The 22,835-nt window shown below is 40.2% G+C and overlaps 2 protein-coding genes across 2 annotated transcripts; both read right to left on the bottom strand.

Annotated features, from left to right (window-relative positions):
* Positions 1-2,733: 2,733 nt before the first annotated feature.
* gtf3c5 (general transcription factor IIIC, polypeptide 5) lies at positions 2,734-11,105 on the bottom strand. The gene is made up of 11 exons (XM_079364379.1): positions 10,756-11,105; positions 8,909-9,107; positions 8,505-8,700; positions 8,161-8,344; positions 7,728-7,832; positions 6,897-7,011; positions 6,559-6,639; positions 6,177-6,265; positions 5,934-6,016; positions 4,877-5,016; positions 2,734-3,018 (listed from the first exon to the last, which is right to left on the bottom strand). Exons 1-11 carry the CDS (start codon positions 10,957-10,959, stop codon positions 2,825-2,827), a joined length of 1,590 nt encoding a protein of 529 aa, XP_079220505.1. The 5' UTR covers positions 10,960-11,105; the 3' UTR covers positions 2,734-2,824.
* A 7,485-nt stretch (positions 11,106-18,590) lies between these two features.
* On the bottom strand, positions 18,591-22,835 carry gfi1b (growth factor independent 1B transcription repressor). The gene is made up of 7 exons (XM_079364984.1): positions 22,668-22,835; positions 22,140-22,243; positions 21,611-21,790; positions 21,293-21,522; positions 20,985-21,122; positions 19,736-19,901; positions 18,591-19,271 (listed from the first exon to the last, which is right to left on the bottom strand). Exons 2-7 carry the CDS (start codon positions 22,234-22,236, stop codon positions 19,084-19,086), a joined length of 999 nt encoding a protein of 332 aa, XP_079221110.1. The 5' UTR covers positions 22,237-22,243; positions 22,668-22,835; the 3' UTR covers positions 18,591-19,083.

Genomic DNA, 22,835 nt, shown 5'->3' with positions numbered 1-22,835 from the left:
GCACTGACATGGGCCATCTCATTGAATCATCTGTTTGGCTGCTTGTATTCTATATCATGACAAATTAAGAACTTTCCATATAAATCCCATCACCATGCCACTTTAGTCTTCGAAGGGAACTCGTACAAGGATTTCCATGCCAACAGACCGTCCTGTCTTTGAAGCTTAAAAAGCAAAGGTTAAATAGTGATGGCTAATAATGTTGCCAAAAGGTTACCAGACTGGGCCACTGATTTCTGCATTGCAATTAAATCATATTTACCGTCACTACTTACAGTAATTTATGAAATAAGTGTTAAATTGTATATAATCTATTTAAACCTTAAAAAGAGTAGCAATATTTAAATCTTCTTCGCTTCCATTCGTTAAGGGTAAACTCACACTAGGCAATCCATACAGTATTTACTGTACCTTTTTTTTAGTTCAGGACCACCTGTCATGTTTCAGAATTACATAAAGCTGTTCATGACGATGAAACAGAGAGAACTCGGTACTATTTCAACAGAAGGGAAATTCTGCCACCGTTATCGGTTTACATGTTCCAGTGCTGTTCTTGTGTTCAGTTCTTCGTGTTGGGTTTTGCCATTTTGTATTAGCTCAGTAACCTCAGCTCAGTTGACACAGCTGTCCCGCTGAACTCAGTCTCACAGCTGCAGCAACTCCAAAAGATAAAACTTGTTTTAAGTGCGGCTACCCGCCAAACACTGGGAAAGACACCTCATCATTATGTCTTACAATAAAAACATGTTATTAAATAAATGTACATTTTTTTCACTAACTTTGTTTTGAGTGAGTGCATTTGCATCCACCCGATATCCCATTCTTCACCCACCATTAAACATTACAACAACATGTCAGAGTGAAGCTTAACAGGAGTTCAAGTCTGGATCCACAAAAGAAAAATTGAAAACAGCTGAGATGTCAGATCAGCAGATGTTTGTAGCAAAATTCAGTGTTATGGTTGTTAAGTTATGTGTCCACTTACTGCTGTTTAAAATATAATATTTTTACTTTATTAAGCTATCTCTCTCTTTTTGAGCACTGAACCTATGTATCAGTGACATGACCTAAGGAACACAAAGGCCTTACATTTTTCGTGCTGGACATACTGTAATAATGTATACGATGATACCATCTGTGTTAAAGAGCATATTGCAGGTTAAAGACAAAACTTAACTAATCATAGGAAAATACGTTAACAATACTGTTTTTAAAGAAATTCTGAAATTAATAACCCACAGGGTCTCCTGGAGACGTTTTAGTACGTTTTCGCACGTCTTTGCTTTTTACTTCCGCATTCGGCTGTGACGTAACATAAGGGAGTCCCGCTGAATCCCCGTCTGTTTAACATAGAAAATCATGGATCCGAGTGTCACTCCCGTCAATAAAGAGGAAGAAGACATGTATTCCTTTACATATAATGGTCCACTGGCTTATTATTCTGAACCTGTTAAATGTGATAGAGAGCAGAAACAGGCAGGATTAAAGGAATAACGGCCTCAGGAGAGAAGTGAAGCTGTGGTGTGAGGAGAGACCCGGAGCAGGCGTCCTGCTGAGTGACAGGTGTCAGCTCGCCATATATGGGCGAGTGCTGTGTTCACATCAGCATATGTAAAGTTTGTAATCACATTCAATCAATTAAAAAACTATTTGTAGAAGGTGCAAGTGACGATCATTCACCTTTACATTGTATGGGAGCTGCTTGTAAAAACGGCAAATCTGTACAACGTATTACGGTGCCGCGCTGTGCGCGCGCGAGAGAGAGAGCGAGAGAGAGAGAGAGAGAGAGAGAGAGAGAGACAGACAGACAGACATAGAACCCGATTACACGGCCTGTGCAAATGCAGCACCATGTCTTAATTGTTTATTCCTCATGCAGCCCAGTGCTCACGTTGTTATAGAAAATACAGTGTATGGTGCAGGATCACGGCGCACGTAATCCACACAAACATGCACAACAGCGCACACACTCCACAGTTTAATGCGTGCACATATATTAGGCTACTACAAAAAGTTTAAAGTTTTAATGGGATAAAGGACCGACAGAAGTAAAGGTTGTGTTTCGTTTCGTTTCCAAACTGCGCGTTCCGTCTTTCCCCACTGCGCACACACACAAACACACACACACACACACACACACACGCGCGCACACACACACACGCGCTCTCTTGTAACAGAGTTGGATTTATAATAAATCGTATGACTACATATATTAAAACAGACTCCGGTGTCTATTACGCTCACACTAGAGAATATACAGAGGATTCCAGCAGATCAAATCATTAAACGCTTTCTGTCTGCGTATATAATATTTTATGTTAAACAGCCAGAGATTTAAATCATTAATAAGGAAACGTTTTTGTGTCTGATACCGAAATATTCAATGTGTCTGTTCGATCGTTTCTGAGGTTGTGAGAATAATTCACCAAAACACACTATGAATAATCAAGCCACTTACACTGTGCACCTGAATGTGCGCCGCTCAAGTTACAAACTATAGCAGGGAGGCATCCTGTCTGTTCTCACTCACTACCACGTATCATTACTCCTCTTTAATCATGTTTTAGCCTGTTTTTTTGTGCTTTAATTCTTTTGTGCTGCCTTCTAAATGTTTGTTTGTAAAGTGTTTGATGCTCTCGGTGCAAGACAAGTTCCCCCAGGGGCAATAAAGGCTTCATTCATTCATTCATACACGGACGCATAAAGCCGATCAAAGCAGAGTCAGAGATTTTTTATTTAAATGTCACCGGAAAAAAAAGATCAATATAATCTTATGTAGAAATGAATAATTCCAAATGGAAACAGTCATCATTAATGTCTTTTGTTAGATGTAATCTAGCATTTCCGTCTCCATCTCATTTTCACTCCCTTCGGACGGCTGAAACTCATCATCATCATCTTCATCGTAGTCATCGTCCTTGTTCTTGTCATCCTGCACCTCATCCTCTGCATCCGAATCAGGGATTTTTTTCTTTCTTTGGCGTGCTCGTCTGTGTTTCTTGGGGTATTCTGGCGATGCTGATGGGAAGAAATAATGTCAGGCATCGTGGTCCACACACGTTTCAGCATAGTTTACTTAATACAGGATCAAAACTGATGAAGGCGGTGACACACTGCGATTTTTTTCCCTGTTTTGGGCTGATTTTTGCAGTTGCGCCGAATTTCAGCTTAATGGTGAGTCGTGTAGTGTACAGGGGGCAACAATAAACCCCTCCGGACCAGCTCCCGACCGGCAATCGGCAGGTCGCAGCAAAATCCAACCTGTTTTGGTCGCCCCTCGTGAGGGGATGGCACAGTTGAAGCAGAGCTACGAGCCAACTCACCTGAGATGACATCAGTGGGTTTTCCCCTCAGTGCACATGCGTGAAAGATTTAAACATTACCACGTCCAGAAAATATCACTTTGTCACTCTCCAAATCTGTCATTACATTTGGCGCAATATAATATCTGTTCTGATATTAAAGAACTGAGAATCTGTTGTTTATCTGCGTGTGTGAAATTTTACATCTATAAAAAAAAAAAGAAAAGAGGGACAGAGCACGAGGTCAGATTGCTGTCAGGTCACATAGGGCCACATGAAGCGGAAGTTTTGTGAATGAGCGCTCAGCGATTGTGCCAATGTCTAAGGATCAATGGTTATTTTGTCTCAATAAACATGTAGAAACCGGCTTTTAATGTTATTCTCTGCTGTGCTGCTGTGTCTGTTAATAATTGTTTGTAAGAGTGGCGAGTGTGATGATGAAATTCTTGCTGTTTGTGCAGGGACACTGGAAGTAGGCAGCACCCCCCCAAATCAGGCACATTTGAAACCATCAGGTTATTAAAAATGTTTCACGTTCTCACTCATAGTTTCTGCGGAGTGATAAACCTACAACTCCCAGCTGGTTAGAGCTTCACGTACATGTTGAAGTGCCACAGAGAAGTCCTCAACATAATCAAAGAATCAAGACATTTTATCACCCTGTCAAGATAAAGCAGCAGCTACATGTTATCCTAGATTTTGGCATTTTAGTTGACAGATAAATGTGATTGTGCCATTACGCACAGAGGTGGAGAGACGTGAAACAGAAACTTCAAACATCATTTCCAATGTAAATCAGTTTAGCACAGAATAGTAGGGTCTACACTGCAGATTATTAACAGACATTTTCCAAACAGCTCCCACGTGCAATAAGTGCACACTGATGTCAGTGTGTCCGCTCGTCTTCCTGTGTGAACGCAAACAGCCAAATGTTTCTCTCTAACTACACTCAGGGTTTCTCCTGACAGACGCTTAGTATTTTTTCCACAGCAAGTCCTAGTGAGCTGATGTGAGAACACTGCAGGATATTCTGCAGAAAAATGAGCCCTAGCCAAAGGGAAGGGAGAGTGACGTTTTTACTGCCAGTGTCAGTGCATCGAGTGAATGCATGCCGCCGCTACAGTCTCCGAGCATGTAGTTACACGGCTGCATAATGTTTTCTGTCTGTCAGTATGCTGTTCTCTGTTCTGTTGTTGACATTATTATTCTGCTGAACCACACATAGAATTGATATAATGGTAAACATTCTAATTATAGCAATGTATAGCAGACTGTGTTGCTTCATCCTCTACTTTTATGTCTTTTTTTTTTTACATCCCTCTTGGGTTGAGATCTTAAGGGGCCATAAGACTACGAGGCAGGGAGCCCCTGGGATAAATAAAAGAAACCCTGTATCAGAGTTTTCATGGAGCAAAGACAGTCAACAGAACACAAGCTAACCATGCAGGGATACCAGCGCTTACACTTTTGACCATGGTGCATCAATGGTATAAGTAATTGTCTCGAGGTAGGTTATGTGTCATTACACAGATGAGGTGAGAAACAGCAGAACTTTCTGTAACATGTGTCCTCACGTGGTTTCTGGGCTCTGATGATCTTCTTGATCATGCCTGAGATCAGGTCTCTCAGCTTGTCGGTGGTGCCGAGAAGACACCAGCCGTCCCGCTCGTCACACACCTCCTCTTTACTCTTCTGATCAATCACCTGTTTGAGACTGGAGGCATAAAAACAGCTGAATTACACACAAACAGCGAATCAGTCCAACTACTGAACTAATAAGGACAATGTACCTGAAAACTTTACACAGGTGTTTTCTGATCCTCTGCTACTTTTCAGAGGCTAAGACTGAATGTATTCACCACTACATTTACTTCACAACACCATTTACAAAACTTTACTGATACCAATCTTCTTATTTAATTCATCTTTGCACTCCGTTATTTTAGATCCTGTAGTATATATAAAGAATAAGCTAGCCTTTCATAAATGAATCTGCCATTTATTATAATAGTATTATTCTGAGTATAGACTTCTTCACTTTAATCGATGTTGTCACACTTTAAGCATTAAACAGTCTCTTACATTTTTCATTGCGCATTTAAATTAGAAAAAAAAGATCAGAGTAAAGCCGTCTTCACGTCCACTAAACATTTCTGGAAATTAAAGTTAAGGCACACATCCCCTAAAATCTTCCATCATGTGGATGGATACCAGGAGGCTGGAGGTCAAAAACTCAGCTTCATTTAACATTTCAGGACATTTTCAGGAGTTCTGTGTTTGAATAAAAACACTATAAGAAGAAGCCTTTTCATTACAATAGTCACTTTGAATTATTCAAATGTTTACTACCACGATGGTAAAGCTAAAGAAAATGTCAGCCCTTTTATTTCACTTTGTTAGCAGCATCTACAAAGAAGGCTTTATGAGAGCTGGAGGTAGAATAAGGAGAACTTTCATATGTTCTTCTATAAACAGAGGAAACTAATCAAGTGCTTTATCATGATTCAGGAAACACATTAATGATGTGTGGTAAAGTAAAACTCTACATTTCTCACAGTCAGTACAAAAAACAACAACATTTGAAACAATATGTGGTCTCACAGTCCAATAATTCAAAGACCTCTTATGTACCTTTTCTCATCCAGGTCACAGAGCTGGTAAAACATCTGTCTGTGTGGAGGCAGCATGCCCTCTCTGAAGATGTAGGAGGACTCCTGATGGGGGGAGACACAGAAGAAACAGCCACGTCAACAGGGGAGTAGAAGAAGATTTAAAGGTATACAATTAGAATCGAACACGTCTAAAAAGTACATCAATTCTTAAAGAACAATGTGTTAACATTTTATCAGAGCACCATGCTGGACCTTCACAGACCTTCAGCTGGTGTGAGAGTGGCGTCTGATCTCGGCTGCTTCCTGGACCCTCCTGGGCTGAAAGTTCCATCACACTAGCTACCTGGGGACCTGAAGAAAAATCAAACAGTGTGTTTACTGTTTAACAGAGAACAAACACACTGAATCTATGATGGTAGGGATGGGCTGACAGGTCTTTGGTAAAAGAGAAGAAGAGGCTGATAGAGAATAGATGATCTGTGACTTCTACACCAGCTGACTGTAACATGTTGTTCCATCGAGCTGAGACTGAGATCCTGAGTCTGATCCCAGCGGGAGTTCTGCAGAAACTGGTTCATGCATCTTAAGTCGCAGCTTCTCCTGCACCTGACATGTCAAATCTGTAAAGACATTCCCAGGCTTACCTGCTTTGTTGAATGTGATAGGCAGACTGTAGTCTAGAGCACTCCTCTTGGCTTTTACTGGCATGTCAGACAGTGAATACCCTAAGAGCAGGGAAAAGAGCAGTCGGCAGTCAGAGTTTGGTCAGACAGGTGTGAGACAACACTGAATTAGTATTAATGGCTTGTTTTGACGAAAAAAACATTAAATATTTAACCTCTGTATTACTCGTCTCCACTTTCACTTTGTGCATTCTGCTCTCATAATATCGGCACACTTTATTTCATCTCTGATGTCAGAATTAGTAGCTCCATAAAGAATCTCCTCAGGAAACCTGTCCCGCTTTGCCACAGATTCTTACCGTGCTTGGTGCTACATCGGATCCTGAAGTCCAGTAGCTGGTAGATCTTCGCCTCCTTACACTTTCTGGGGTCATAGCCGAGCCTCACCCACAGACTTCTCCACGGTCCTGTCACCTACCAGGGAAAATCTGACGTTGAACTCACATTTGTGCAGAAATAATGATTCATTCTTCAAATTCGTTGGACTACATTTCTTTTTTTAAAGCTAATTTTTGGGGCTTTTTATGCCTTTATTTAGATCGGATGGAGGTTAGAATCTGAAATAGGGGAAAGAGAGAGAGAGAGCAGAGAATGACCTGCAGGAAAAGAAGCCACACATCAGATTCGAACCCGGGCCGCTGCTTGGAGGACTTTAGCCTCTGCACATTGGGCGCATGCAGACTAGAGGTGCATGCATTTCTTTTTAAACTTCCTCTGGAATTCAATATTTTTTGAAGCAGATACAAACTTTCCTCTTTAGTGACAGGAAACATAAGGCAGAGAACATTCGTCTTTGACTGAGAGGGTTTAATGTATGTGTGCTGTGTATGAATGAATACATGAATGTGGGTATCTGCTCATGCTTGACTCTACATCAGCTTCTTTTGTCCCAGAAGAGGAATAATTGTGACCAACTGTGACATCCTTCACCACCTTCTTTTCCTTTCTCTCTCTCTTTTTTTTGTAACTGGCCAGATACTGTGCTACCTGTATTTGTCAATTTCCCCAGAGCATGAAATAAAAAACAAACAAACAAACGCAACAAAAAAAAAAGAAAATATTTATGAATGACATGAAATGAGCTGTAGGCTGACACTTGTAATCAGACACGCTCGGTCCTCTCGACTCACCATGTAGTAGGCGCAGATGGGCAGCAGCAGTTTCAGTTTCTCAGGGTGGATGTTGATGTTGGCCTTGACTGCGTTCCGTGACCAGATGGGCCGGCTCTCAAACATCTACACACAGACAAAGTTTGGTTTAAGATAAGATAAACGGTGGCGTGAAGTCATTCATGCGTCATTTCATCTTCCTTATTTTTGGGCTTTTTCTGCCTTTATTAGAGAGATAGAACAGTGGAAAGAGACGGGAGAGAGAGAGGAGATTAACATGCAGGACGTGAACTCGGACCGCCCGCGTTGAAGACTATAGCCTCCATACAAGGGGACGTGCGCATTAACCACTGAGCCACCAGCATCCCCAATATGGGCCTTTTTTAATGTCATGATCCAGAGTCCGGCTTATCTCTGAGTCATGAACCCCATTTTATCCTGAGAGCATATCTACCTTTTTTATTTGTTCTTCCGCCTGCTTGTCATTCTCCTTCACGCACACTCGTGCCCAGTTCTTCCTGGCAGCCTCGAGGCTCTCCGTGGGTACAGCAGGATCATTGAAACTCACAAAAATAGCGTTGTGGGGCCGGCGATTTCGATTCAAACCAATAAAGTTTGACTTGCTGAAGGGCAATGCACTGTTCACAGACAGAAAGGACAAAGAAACATTATAAAATGCATTCCTCTTTAGCTACATCAGAATCAGCAGCAAGTTTGCACAGGACAAATCACTCCAGCTTTTAAAGGGAACAAGCCTAAGCTGAGTGAGCTGTGTAATCCCACAGTCGTCACACTGACTTCTGAAAGATGTCTGGCCGGTAGTAATAATCCACAGGGCTGTCGAGGCGTGAGAAGGCAGCTGGAGGAAGAAAGTAAGGCATCGGCTTCTCAAAGAACTCTTGATTCTCGGATTTGCGGAGAATGATTTTGTCGTACAAAGACGTTTCTTTTCCACCTTCTGAATGAACAGCGAGATACTGAAAGTCTGACATCCCTGCAAAAAACACACAAAAAAACAGATCCTGAATGAGTGAATAAATGATTTTGTATTTTTTGTAAAAAATTTAATTCAATTAAAAAAAAGATTTTACACAGTACAGGAAAATATCTAACCGTTTGTTGTGAGAATAAATCTCAGAAACTAATGTATATTAAGTTTGGACCCACACTGGAATATAAACATTTGGATTGTGGGTCTTGACCTTGGAATTTGTATGTTGTTCCAATAACTCCAAGAACATCCATTTGGATCTCGGCATCCTTTGGGTCCTTTTTTCGAACCCGCCGCCGCACTCTGAGGAGCAGGTTGGTTGATGGGAAGCGGTTTCCACACAGAGAGTGGCAGAAAGGGTCCTTCGGCCTGTAGCGCAGCTCGAGACGTCTGTTTTCGTGATTGAAGGTCTATGGGATCGACAGAAAACAGGGGTCAGATTAGTGCAGTAAAATCACTGACTCACTATTATTGCGCACACGGTATGGATGGAGCCATGGGGGGCCTTTTCACGTCTAAATGGATAACCTATCAGACCAATTAAGAAGTTGTAAAACAGGAAGTGCTTGTTAACCATCTCATGTATGCAGACGATTTGGTTATTGTTTCTCCCAGCAGTCCTGAATTCCAACATCTACTGAATATATGTTCAGATTACGGTGTTAAATCTGATCTGAGTCCTGACTTAATTTGTAGAGTGAAACGTCATCACAGGTCATTTATGTGATGATGCTGACATAGACAGCGCTGTATGTTACATGCACAAGCTAACATGCTGGCAAGGAAATTCTCCTGGTGTTCAGATACAGTTAAAGTGAACCTCTTTAGGGCTGACTGTACCCCTCTCTATACTGCCCTCTTGTGGGTCAAGTTTAAGAAGTCCTGAAGCTACAGGTTGCCTTCAATGATTATATGCGTATACTGCTTAAGAAACCAAGATGGGGCAGTACGAGTGAAATGTTTTGTAATGTAGGAGTCAGCACGCTCCAAGCTCTGTTGAGAAATCTGGAATACAAATGTATCTGCCGCCAGGATGATTCTAAAAAATGAAATCATTATCGTCGTCTCAGTACTGTAAGATAACAGGAAGCATTGGTATAATTGTATTATACCCATTTTTTAACCTGTGTGTTGCTGCACGTCTCTCAAATGGACCTTGAGTCTTCCAAATAAAGAATAGATCATGCACAGTTTGTAGTGTGTGTTTAATAATCGCTGAATAGTCATAAATTCAGGAAATCAAGCAGTAGGTCTCACTTTTTCAAACCAATGTGAGGTCAAAAGACATGAACATAGCCTATAGTGGTGTATTCCTGCTTACTGACATTTAAAATGTAAACTAATAGTAGTCTTTTGACACCCTGGGGTTCTGAGGAAGTTGCTGGGCTTCTTAATATTACAGTCAACACGAAGGTCGACCAATAGCTTAAAGTTTCTGTAAGCTTGAGTTTGACCATTTAAGTTAGCTATCAAGACATTTATTATCAAGTTTCCAAACAGTGCAGGTAACTAGGGATGTAAAGGTTAATCGGGATAATCGATCAGAGGTGTGGAAACAGTTTGGCTTAAGACAGAAAATGAAAGAGAAGATGTCAGACGAGACAAAAGCTGTGTTCAAATATCACAAGAAGAAGACAGGGAAGTACACAGATCACACAACCGACATGATGCAGCACTTAATGAGAAGCTCCAATCACCTCCCTTTGTTGAGAGAAAAAAACAAACCACACTGACAGGCAGGTTATCAGCCCCTAAAGGAATCTGTTTCAGTCATTATTTATCTACAGTCTCACTTTGAGAGAGAATAGTATCGTGAGTTGCATCCCTACAAATGGCATTTTCATATATCCCAGTTTAAAATATGACATGGAGTTCTTGTGAAATATCTAAAGGCAAGACATGAAAATACACACACACACACACACACACACACACACACACACACACACACACACACACACACACACACACACACACACACACACACACACACACACACACACACACACACACACACACACACACACACACACTATAGGTCAGTTGTGCTTTGCTTACTTTGGACACAGTTTTTTCACCTCCCAGAGTCTCCAGCATCTTGTCCACATTGGTGACCAGCCCCGGATACTCCACACACACCAGCCTGTTGTCCGTGATCTGCACCGTGGATGAACTACCGGGCACATGTTCATCCTCAGACTGACAGGAAAGACTCAGTTCTTTCAGAATAAAATCCACCTTCGTGTCTCTGGACTCCGCCATCGTCCTTCTTTAATTGTGATATTTAAGCATGTATGTGAGCACGATACATTACACGGAATCAAACCCGCTGTAGGCTCTGTAAACACACAGCGCCTGTAACCATCTGCAAAATAACTCCGTGTGGAAACGCTACAACCTTGTAGTTCCGGTTTCCGCAGCTACATCAGAACAACAATCTATTTCACTCCGAAGAAAAAAGGAAATAATTGAAATAAAGAATTAAAGCTAAACATTTTCTAAATACGAACAATTAAGCCATAAATTAAAAATGTGTTTATCTTTACTCTGCACTTAAAACAACTAATACAAATGGCCGGTTGTCATTATGAAAGCCTAATAATAATAATAATAAAAAAGATGCAGTTATTATATTCGTTTAATGATATATACAATAAAGAGATTGTCTATTCCAAATATCTTCAACTGTCGGGTTTTATTTATGTTTAATTTGACTGTGAGAGTGGAGTCAATGTACCCATTAGGCCACGTGGTGGCGCTGTAAATCAAATAACGTGAAGTCAGTGGAGGAACTACTGATACTATAGGAATGCTGTCATGCTCCAATTTACTTCAAATCAATTCAGACACGCTCTCAATTCAAGTTGCTGAGTCGTCTTGAATGCTCTCAGTCCACCTGTGTATCAATATGTTAAAGCCCACTCAGGTTCATACTAAAGTACATGTGTTGTCAAAAGGAGATATCCTCTGTTGACCTTAGCAAAGAGGATTTAAATGCTGTCCCTCCCAAAAACTGTCAACACACTGTCATCCCCTCAGAGAAGAAAGACGTCTCTGAAGAAACAGTTCTGTCTGTCTGTTTACTAAGTTAGTTAAGATGCTGTTGTAAAAGGCAATTATGGCCTGATGTAACACTGTGTTTACTTTGATTCTCGTTTGTCTTCTTCTCTCACACCTTAAGGGAGTTCAAACTTAACACTGTATTTTTTTAAGAATGTGGGAACATACTTTTACTCACATAATAAGTGGATGAAGCACTTATTATATGAGTAAAAGTATGTGAATTTAGTTGTCTTTTTTGTCTTGAAAATATGATAGCCTATACATTGCAACATGAGATGAAAAGCTAACCCTAACCCTGGCTTGAGAATGTGTGAATGAAACTATTTTTTGGATCACTCGCGTGACGGATGATGAGCAGTAGTGACCCAGAAGCAGCAACTAAAAAACATGCTTTTCACGTGGTATTTCATCCTTATGTGCACCTTCTCCACGAGGACATGTTAGGTTGTAAAGTTTAGTTTAAGGATTACAAACAGAAAAACATTTCCCCTTCCAACAACAGAGTTCTCTTTTTTACACTTCACTGTCTTTTTAGCATTATGAATGACACATTCACAAAGAAAAATTTCCTGAAGTTAAGTTAACGTACTAACACTGATTCAGTTAAAACTCTAGATTTTTAATACGATTCCAGTTGCTTCATTTTTGAAATTGTGCTTTTATTTACTTTCTCTTTTTATTTAATTTTGGTGACTTGAATACTTTTTCTGTCAACTATGTGTTCCCATGGGTTCAGTAATATTCTATTCTATTCAATGGAAAACATTAATTGCAGCAATTTTGTAAACACTTCATTTGTTGATTCATTAAAACCAATTGTGACATTCAACTTGGCCAATGTCAATGTTAAGAAGTTTCATATTTTGTTGAAGAGAAAAAAGGAGGAGGGGACTGAAAGTCTCTGACTGACAATCTGTTATTTTCTGTGGTGACGGATTTTTGTCTATCTCTCTCTGTCTTTCTTCCTTTTTCTCCTTCTTTACCCTCATACAAGGGCCAGCTGTTGGTGCTATCTTTGCTGAAGGCCTGTCCACTCCTCCCTGCAGTACGCAGGCCTGATGCAGCCGTTACTGTGTGTGGAGGCTATGATAAGCTTATCAGGCAGTCTGTACCGCCCAGCGTAGTCTGAGAGAGTCTGCTGCCTGCAGATTCACCCCCCCCCCCCCCCCCCCACACACACACACACACTACCCACACACACACACACACACACACACACACACACACACACACACACACACATATACTCTCACTCATCAGCCCTTCTGTCAGCTCCTGCAGCTCATACATCTGAACCTGTAGCCGCTCATGCAAAAGCTTTGTGTGTATGCTCATATTTGGACAAGGGATGTCGACATTAAGCCACACCTATAGCCTTGTCAATTTCTGTAGGCAAAACCAAAGATTATCAGTGATTGCTTTGACTGTTGTCTTTTAATTTATTCAGCATGTGTTTTTGGTATGAGGCATGGCTGCTGTGCAGCTCTGTCACAGGACTGTACAGGCATTACACTTTAGATTTGATGCTACAATCAAAATGGATCTACAGTGGTTCCCATGCTGTCTCACTCATTCTAAGTTAACACATCTAAGAGCCCAATTTATACTTCTGCTTCTAAGAGCCTATTGTTGTGGCTCTGGCGGTATTACTGTATGCAGATACCATGTTCACAACCCTGCCACTCTTATCCCGTATACAGTTTTTTGTTGTTTTTTTTAAGACCATGCATTCTTTTTGTCAAGTTTTTGCCATGCAAATTATCCAATGCCTCCCCAACAGATGATGAGTTGTGTTTAATGTTAAAAAAACAACAACAACAACAACAACAAAAAACAGTTTAGGGCTTTGGGAATTTCATTGCACAAATGTTAGTAGAATCACGTCTGTTGATATTTTTTACTAAATATAAATCAATTCAATAGCTGTCACAACATTTCCCAGAAAGCCATAATTCCAACTCAATACAAGTATTAAGTAAAGCAGTCTTCACACATACAGGACGGAAACATTCTAGAAAATATACACCAGGTTGTCCCTGATCTCTTCCTGAGTTGCTTGCAATCACATGCACCTCACAGAGGATGCTATCCCTTTCAGACAGGAAGGATCACAAAAGGCAGACATGCTATAGGACCAATGTGGAAAACTTTGTCAAGCAACTATGTCAATGCTGTTGTTGGACATATGTAAACTGAAGCAGATTTATTACACAAATGGAGATCCCATGGACCACTCTCATGTCCATGATTGAGCACTGGTGGCAGGATATTAAAATCACTAATCCCTCCTCATTCGCAGTCAATTTTCCTGAATGTTTCCTGCTGTGTTCTCATATCATGTCAACCTGACTTCCCCTCAGGTAACATTTCCAAGTTGGAGTAACAGGAACTGTTTGCATTCACACATGTAGCTCATCCCAAAAATGTTCCAGAGTTTCATGTGCATTTTAAAAGCACCATTACTGAATACTTTACCCTCTGTGGCTCATGATTAAGCACAATGTTTCATGACAATCCATCCATAGTGAAAATGTTAGTCTTGACCAGAGTGTTAGACAGATCAGCAGTATGATTATGCTCTGCCTATCATTAATCATTAAGCACCAGGAACTGCTCAATTCCATGTTTCCTGCATCGGAGCACTTCTTAAATCAGGCTGCATGTAAATTAAATGCACCAGATAGTGTTGCTAAAGTGTGAAGTAGGCTTTGAAATCCTAGAAAATGCAACATCAGGAACTATAGCTATTCTTTATCTTGTCCATTTTGTATGACACTTTGTGGGCGGGGTCTTTTTTAAGCTATCTATGGGAGGACAGGATGTGTATGACCACAACAACACTGTGTCACTGGCAATCAAACAGTATCACATCCCCACAACGTGTGACAGCTGAGGATGTGATCATACAGCACCTTCCTGTGTCCCGTCATACACCGGAAACCTGCTGACACTTCATGTTTATTTCTTTTATTCTTCCGCCTGTCTCAAAAACAAAGTGATGGGTCTCTTGTACGTCACTACGATGACTTTACAAACAGAATTTTGCTGCTCTCTATGGTTTTTTTTGTGTTTTTTGTCAATTACCTTGTAAATTGTATATTCTTACACACAACACATAATCAAATAGTAAAATAGGCAGATTTGGCTCCAGAAATAGTAAGTCTGTCCCTCTCATAGAACATTTGGTTTATTTAATTTCTTTATTGGACTTCAAAAGATTGCCTATAAAAGCCTGGAAGTGCCATTAACTCTTCATATTAAAATGCCTATTTACATAGAAAAAATAAAAATGTTCAAATAAAAAGGTTTACACTTCTCATTCATTTTGACGATAGGCTAAGAGTTATGCATCACTGGAGGTGCCGCTGATTTGAGTGACAGCTGGGACATGTGGGAGCTGCTTGCCAGGAGGCTGAAGGCCCGCCTCAGCTCCACCTCTTTGGCTGTTGTTTGGTTGACTGAAAGGTAATGGAGGTTGCATTTCCAATATGGCAAGTAAAGAAGTAGAAAAAAAAGTGAAGTCATGGAGACTTTATTATCTCTGTGTTATACAGTCTATGATTTGTACCCATATCTTTTCTGTCCTCTTCTGTTTCTTTTGTAATTGGTGGATAAAATGTTCATCATTTTTTATTTAAAAAAAAATAGCTTAACACACCCTGATTGCTTTTAAATTTGAAGCGTCTTAGAAGGTCAACAATATTTCTTTAAATGTCTTTAACATTGTTTCTAGAATTAACATTTGAACCCTTTTCCATTTGAAAGGTCCCACCACTCTCAGGTCTTACATTTAAACAGGTTTTCCTTAATTTAATGATAGATAGATAGATAGATAGATAGATAGATAGATAGATAGATAGATAGATAGATAGATAGATAGATAGATAGATAGATAGATAGATAGATAGATAGATAGATAGATAGATAGATAGATAGATAGATAGATAGATAGATAGATAGATAGATAGATAGATAGATAGATAGATAGATAGATACTTTATTGATCCCGAGGGAAATTCAGGTGCATAATGGAAGAGCATCACAATACTGCTCCGTCACATGCAACCATGCGAAAGAAAGAATTGGTTTATGTCTCGGTTGTTTTATTAAACACAGAGAGACATAAAAGACAAACACTGTGAATCCCGAACTGCTGAGATACCGGACCTAGAATGACATAACTGCAGAAAGAAACAAGGAATGAATCTGTGTCCTACAAATGAAAAAGTGATTTTTCTCTGATTATGTTTCCATCCAAAACAAGAGCCAGTTTGAGATAGGGATCTTAAACAAAAGATCTTGACAGATAAATTCATCAGTAAATAATGACTCAGTCTCTCAGGAAAAGTGTGGCCTCCTTAGGTATCTCCTGCTCAGTCTTCCGTGAATGTGTTGTGGATGCCTCAGGCGTGTTCAGCCATCTCTACATCCTGTACTGGCCAGGGTTTATTTGCATAGAGAAAATTTGCAAGACAAATTTCAGCTCCGCTCGTCTTTGCCAGGTCTGTGAGGGTGTTTGTGTTACACAGACAGTGCAACATTAAGATTAGGTTTTTGAGATGGATCTCAGATGTTTGAGTCTTGATTTTTCAACAGTTGTTTGATGGTCTCTGCTGTCTAGGCAGTGTGTCTCAGTCATGTAAATAATATCTGATAAACTGTAAAAAGGTATTTCTCTGTTCACATGTGGTCGAGTTCTGTTAGAACAGAACAGTTAGAGGAAAATCAAGTACAGTACAGGAGGATTAACTACACCTCAGGCAACACATGCAAATAAGCAACCATTGAGCAACAACACACACACTCAAAATGAGTCCTCATCTGCAACTGTATCTGACATTGTTGTTTAAAAATCAAAATGACTACACAACATTCAATGTTTAACTCTCATACACCTCTACTCAAGAAATGTGTCAGGTGTAGTCTAACCTGCACGCTTTGTTCATTTCCCCCGTTTGTCCCCGGGCTGTCCCTGTAGGATCTCACCTTCCCCCTCCCCTTACAGGACTTGTGTCCTGTTTGTTTAGTCCCACCCAGGAGGATCTGCTCTGTCTCTCCGATAATGTTGGTTACCTGTGCAGGATTTTGATTTGTGTCATACGCACCAGGATGTTGCACCTGCTGCAGGCTTCCTAACTGTAGCAGAGAGATCACAACGGACCCTGTTGCCCTGGTAATACCAACATGTTTTGCATAAAGACCTCAGATTTGTTTGCCAGACAGTAAGCCTTCATGTCCCTTCTTTTTCCCCATATACAGACAGTGATTTCTGCTGCAGTGACTCCCTTTAATTGGTGAATGAACATTTGAACTTTTTGATGAAATGGTGTTCTCACCTTTTCTTTCCTTTTTCTTACACACTGCTGAGTGCATGTGATAGAATGATGGCTGAACACAAAATTTAACAAAACAGACTTCTCTCGAAAACAACAGCTTTCATAAAACATAAAAACCAGTAACACATAACAATGCCTTTAGGCATTTTTTTTTTACAAAATTACAACGTTCCAAAAAATAAAATAACATCAGCAAAATAAATCACAATAAATACAAATCTTTTCACAAAACAAATCAACATGACTAAACATTCGTCACTGTGAAACATTTCACAAAACATGACAATGAAAAAAACAAAATGTTTTGACAGGACCATCTGAAACATGAAGACTTTCTACAGAACAGAACATTTCATAAAACCCAACATTTCTCAAAAAAGCTTCAACGACATGCCAGCAAAAAACAACAACTTTCAGAACATGAGGGGTGTGGGTAGCTTAGCATGTCATGTGCAGAGTGCAGATTTTAAAAAATCTCAATCTGTTGACTTTGAACAATCAAATGCATAACTCAATGGGAATTTGCTGTTTTGTTTGTTTGTTTGTTTGCCTCCTGTCGGGCACCTACCCTGCAACAGAGTTTACAGAGTAACTCTACAGACATAATCATGGCAAAGAGTCTTTTACTTGCTTTTTGTAAAGTGTCTTGAGAAAACACTTGTTATGAATTGGCGCTATAAATAAAGACTAATTGATGATCTGATTGCATATGTAGGTCATAATGATTCATCATGTTAATTTCAAGCTACAACTTATCAGAGGAGCTTTAAAAAAGTCAAATATGTTGAATTATTGTGACACCTCCTTTAGTCAGATTTAGAGGGCTCAGGTGATGATCTGATTTGCCTCAGGCAGCTTAAAGTCCTAACAGGTTTGGTGTTTGAGGAAGGTGGTGAATCTTCTTCAGAGCTGATATTTGTTTGTGGAAGTAAATCCGACGTGCTGGCTGGGAGTGGTGACGGTTGACTAAGTAATCAATCCATTTCCACAGCCTCCTATTAATCCCTGTATCCCATTCGACTCCATGCTCTGTAAAGTCAGTTCAGCTACACTGGGAGGACCAAAATGCGTTCTGATATAGCCCGATAGTGTGTTCACTTCAGATTTTTTACTGCGATTATAGAGCTGGCTTTGCCTTATGTGTAATAAAGATGATGAAAACACAATGACATATCTCACAGCTAACTGTCCTTTTGCTTTCTAGTCGACTCTCAGGTATGACTAGCTCTCTGACCTCGGATTTGCATGCTGTTCCAGGAGTGTTATTTGAATGCAGGATACTGTAACTGCATAGCAGCATTATCTCTTGTCCCGCAAGAGATTTTCACCTGAGGCCAGTGTCACAGCCTTCTACATCCTGCTCCGACAGGAAAGTGAGTCAGAAAAACACACAAAAACATTGAGAAAAGTGTGTTTACAGTGCTCGTCTTAGACAAACAGTGAGCATGTACTGAAATTCAGGTAGGAAGGACAGTATTCTGTATGTGACTTTGCATGACTTTATTCCAACAATATTCCTTCTTACTTCACCTTTAATTACAGAACACACACCTTAGCTTCTTCAGCAAATATAAAGAACAGTGCTTAAGCATATTATAAATAAATAATTTTATACAAAAAAAACAAAAAACGGCATATGACATTCTTGCATGCTTTTTCATCATCACCAGCCAATTTGCATATTTTAAATTAATAAAACATCAGGAGCATCTTCCATTCATCGACAGGCAAACGGAACTTTAAGGGGAAATGACTTAAAATGTATTAACTAATACATTTAAACACGAAATGTCTTCTCAAATTCTTCATAGCACAGGTTGAACGTTATTTTATCAGATTGCCTTCAATCAGGAATTCCATTTTACAGCTTCCTCATTCCTGAATTTGATACAGAAAGGCCACCTGCAACATGCTCGACATCTGGACTACATCTTTAATTGCGTATAGTTGAAACAGAAAAAGGTTTTTTTCATATCTCCCAAAAACACTAGAGTTTAGGCTTCATGCCGTGCTGGCTCTCGTGGTGCCTGCGGAGATCCACTTTTCGCTGGAAGCCTTTGGAACAAATGTCACATCCGAACGGTTTGAAGCCCGTGTGTTTCCTGCTGTGCGTGATCAGGTTGGAGCTTTGGCTAAAGGCTTTCCCGCACACCTGACATTTGTGCGGCTTTTCACCTACAAATACAAAACAGAGAAAAAGAAAGACAAAACAGTCAGAAGCATATCAAATCTTAGATCCTTTTTGTTGAAGTTTCATTGCCACTGATTATCAGGAATCAGGTTTTCCATCCGTACAACAGATGGAGTCTTTTTTCGCTGAAACATCATTTGCATTGATATCTATGGGTGAAGAATCATGCCATTGTTCAGATTTGTCAAACATTTATTAGTGACAAATGTCGACGACATAGATGTCCTTTTATAGAGCTCTGCGAGGAGCAGGAAAACCAGATATGCAAATCCACAGGACATTTGTTTAATTTTCTCTTTGTGATTTATCAGCAGTTATATTACTCCTGGAAACAATTCCTGCATGCTGCACTTGGAATGCAGCAAGTGGGGAGATGAACTTTTGTTCAATTTCTTTAACGGTAATCTATATTGACCTGCTGTAAAACAATCTGCACACTGTGACGCACCTGTGTGTATGTACGTGTGTTTCTTCATGTCTGACTTCTGGTGGAACCTCTTGCCGCAGTACTGGCAGGGGTACGGCCTCGTGTCCGAGTGGATGAGCAGATGCGTGGAGAGAGTTGAGGAGCGCTTGAATGTTTTGCCACACATCTTGCACTCAAAGCTTTTTTCCTGAAGACAAAGAAAGAATAAGTGTTACACATTCATCGCATGGAAGAGCAGGATGTCAGAAAGCTGAGCTCCATAGTGCAGTTTAAGCTTTGACACTTGATGTTGATGTCAAAAAGAGGCTTTCAATCAAATAACAGCATATAGAGTTAGCCCAGAGGTCATGGAATATTTTAATCAGAACATTTTTTTTAGTTGGAAGCTCAACATAGATTAAAAAACACACAGTTGTACACACATGTACCGAAGCACAGCCCTCGCCTGACTTCATGTCCGGCCTGTAGCAGACCCTCCCGCATGTTTCTCCCTCCTCTCTCTCTCCCCCTTCTGACCCTATCCACCTTCCTCTCTCCATAATAAAGGCAAAAGCCCGGAAAAAAAAAAAAAAAAAAACTTACAAAAAACACACACACACACACACACACAGTAGCTGTTTGTCAGGAAGCTTAAGACTCCAAATCTTTGTCTGTTTCCAGGTCGACTGACAGTTACTTTGAGCTTTGAATGTGGTGACTGGCAGTCACAGGCTTCAAACGTCTGTTTCAGAAACCAATGGGTGAAGCCGATGATTTTACGTCCGTGTTTTTTACAGTCTATGGGTTTAACACACTGGTCAGCCATCCAACCTGGTAGTTTTCACAAATCACACTTTTAATGAGACAGTATGTGACTGTTTGTTTAGCTGACTCCCTTTTTGATTCAGAGTACATTTTAGCTCAATTTATTTCCCCGTCCTTAAAAGTTACAGAGCAACTCCAACTCCAAACAACACTTACCACATCTGTGGTTATACGTGTTGTTTTTGCTGTTTGCTCAGGGCTGTTAAATGATGTGAATGTGACGCAGGGATTTCAATATCACGAAGGTTATTGTAAACAAGCATCATGATGTCCTCTCTAAATTTACTGCCTACGCATACACCCATACTGGTTTCAGACCAAACGTCTTTAAATCTCCACCTCTCCGCTGCTCTGTTTGTTTTTGTCGGTCACTCACGAGATGTAAAGTTGTCAAAGTGTTCCACTACATTCATGAAAGAAGCTTTTAATGTGTCCTGTCGTGTATTATTTTGAGTCCCTGATGTACCTGAGAGTGAACATTCATGTGTTGCTCCAGACTGACAGCGTGGCCGAAGGTTTTTCTGCAGATGTTGCAGCCAAAAGGTCTTGTTCCACTGTGAGACCTCCTGACGTGAACTTCCAGTCCGTGGGGTGTTGAGAACACCTAAAGCACAGTTTATTCATTAATTATAGATGGAATGAAATCAATTGAAATCACTTTAAAATCTTGGTTTGATTCATTTGGAAACTATACCAATTTAAACACACAGACTGAACTTAAACTTTAACAGTTGCACAGGCTGTGCAGGATTGAGTCTCACATATGGTGTGTACCTTGTCACAGGTGATGCAGTGGTAGGTGTTAGATGTTGGCGAGTAGTGGGTGCTGCAGTCCAGAGGCTGCTGAGGTGGTGGGCTGCGACTCAGGTGGGTGCCATACAGATTGCTTGCGTGCTGCAGGACTGTGGGGCTGAAACTCATCTGACGGCGTTCGTAGGAGGAGGGCACCGATTCCCAGGCGTAAGTCGGCTTGTAGTATGGAGGAAATCCTGCAATGTGAGGCTCTAAGAGTGCAGACAGACTGATTGTTAAAACCTCTTTGATTTACTCTAATATGCATAACAATTTGACATTAATTCAGTTTCAACTAACCATTAATGTAGAACGGCTGCGTGAGAGCCACAGAGGGTCTGTTTGGCTCTGGGTGAGCAGGTAAGGGGCGCTCTAGTTTTGCATCCTCCTCCTCAAATGAGCGGCGGTCCAGAGGGGGAGACCGCTCTTCCGACTGATGCTCATCAGAGGAGTCTGTGTTTTGAACCTCTGGTAGAGCTTCTACAAATCCACAACAAATAAAGGTGTGATTGATTCAAGCAGAGGACATTGCACTGTGTGATTAAACAACAAGCAAAGACACTGTTAAAACAAAACCCTGCTGTGCAGGACATTCTGTTTGAATAGCAAACATCTTTCCAGAATTTAACCTTAAAAGGCTGATCTACATGATGAATGCCAACTTTTTTTTGCAATCTTTCTCGATTAAAAGTCAAGCACATTTTCAAAGCATAGTTTTTTAAATGAAAAATTAAACAACATAAACAGTCAAAACATTATTTTAAATGTTCGTTCCGCTGTCTCCCTCTCATATTCGGATAGAGATGTGAATTTGGTTCCTCTTTCTTACCTGTCGGTTTACTGATGGGGGCCTGCGTCTCTTCATATGATCGGTGAATATTATGAGGAGGCAACCTCTTGTTTTTCACCAGAAATGACCGCGGCATGATGATCCTGTAATCATAAATAAATATAGCCTAGGCCTTGAGCATATATGTATAAAATCCATTTTGGAATGCAGCATAGGTGTCTATTTAATATAGTTTAATTATTGTTAATTCATGGGAAAATAATAAATAACATGTAAAATCACACAAGTTGAAAATAAAACAAGTTTGTATAATTAGTTGGTCACTTAGTTATAGGCTAATTACATTTTTCATTATCAGCCTACTTGTAACGCGCTTAGTTAGACGAAGTGAAATATTAGGGATTTTTTTATTTGGCTATTTTAGATCTGTTTAGTTCGTTCTTAGCTAAATTAGCCCATTTAACAGTTCCGTTTCAATGGTTGTAGGCTAAAGGCTTTTTTTAAAAAAATATATAACTTTGAAGAAGTTGTCGCCTGCTCCAGCTCTTGACATGTTTTCACACTCACCGTTAAATGAACAGCCTCCCGTCCAAGTGAAACTTCAAGTTAGCTCCTCCAATAAACCAAAAGGCCTTTTTTTTTTCTTTTTTTGAGGTGTGAATCACCTCAACTGATGTAAATGCCTGTCTCAAAAAAATCTTTTCTTTAAAGTCAGAAAAGCAAAGCAGTGTAACA

The sequence above is a fragment of the Symphodus melops genome (assembly GCF_947650265.1).
Source record: "Symphodus melops genome assembly, chromosome: 16".
In the NCBI taxonomy this organism is placed as follows: domain Eukaryota; kingdom Metazoa; phylum Chordata; class Actinopteri; order Labriformes; family Labridae; genus Symphodus; species Symphodus melops.
Note: the sequence above shows the minus strand (reverse complement) of the source record. Positions and strands in the feature narration are given on the sequence as shown.

Coding starts and splice junctions, on each gene's coding strand:
- gtf3c5 (XM_079364379.1), bottom strand. CDS start 10,959: ATGGCGGAGTCCAGAGACACGAAGGTGGATTTTATTCTGAAAGAACTG. Junction 6,640..6,896: donor CCGATGTAGCACCAAGCACG/GTAAGAATCTGT, acceptor CCCTGCTCTTAG/GGTATTCACTGTCTGACATG. Junction 3,019..4,876: donor CATCAGAGCCCAGAAACCAC/GTGAGGACACAT, acceptor TCTTCCCATCAG/CATCGCCAGAATACCCCAAG.
- gfi1b (XM_079364984.1), bottom strand. CDS start 22,236: ATGCCGCGGTCATTTCTGGTGAAAAACAAGAGGTTGCCTCCTCATAAT. Junction 21,791..22,139: donor CCCCATCAGTAAACCGACAG/GTAAGAAAGAGG, acceptor GTGGATTTGTAG/AAGCTCTACCAGAGGTTCAA. Junction 19,272..19,735: donor ACACACGTACATACACACAG/GTGCGTCACAGT, acceptor TTGTATTTGTAG/GTGAAAAGCCGCACAAATGT.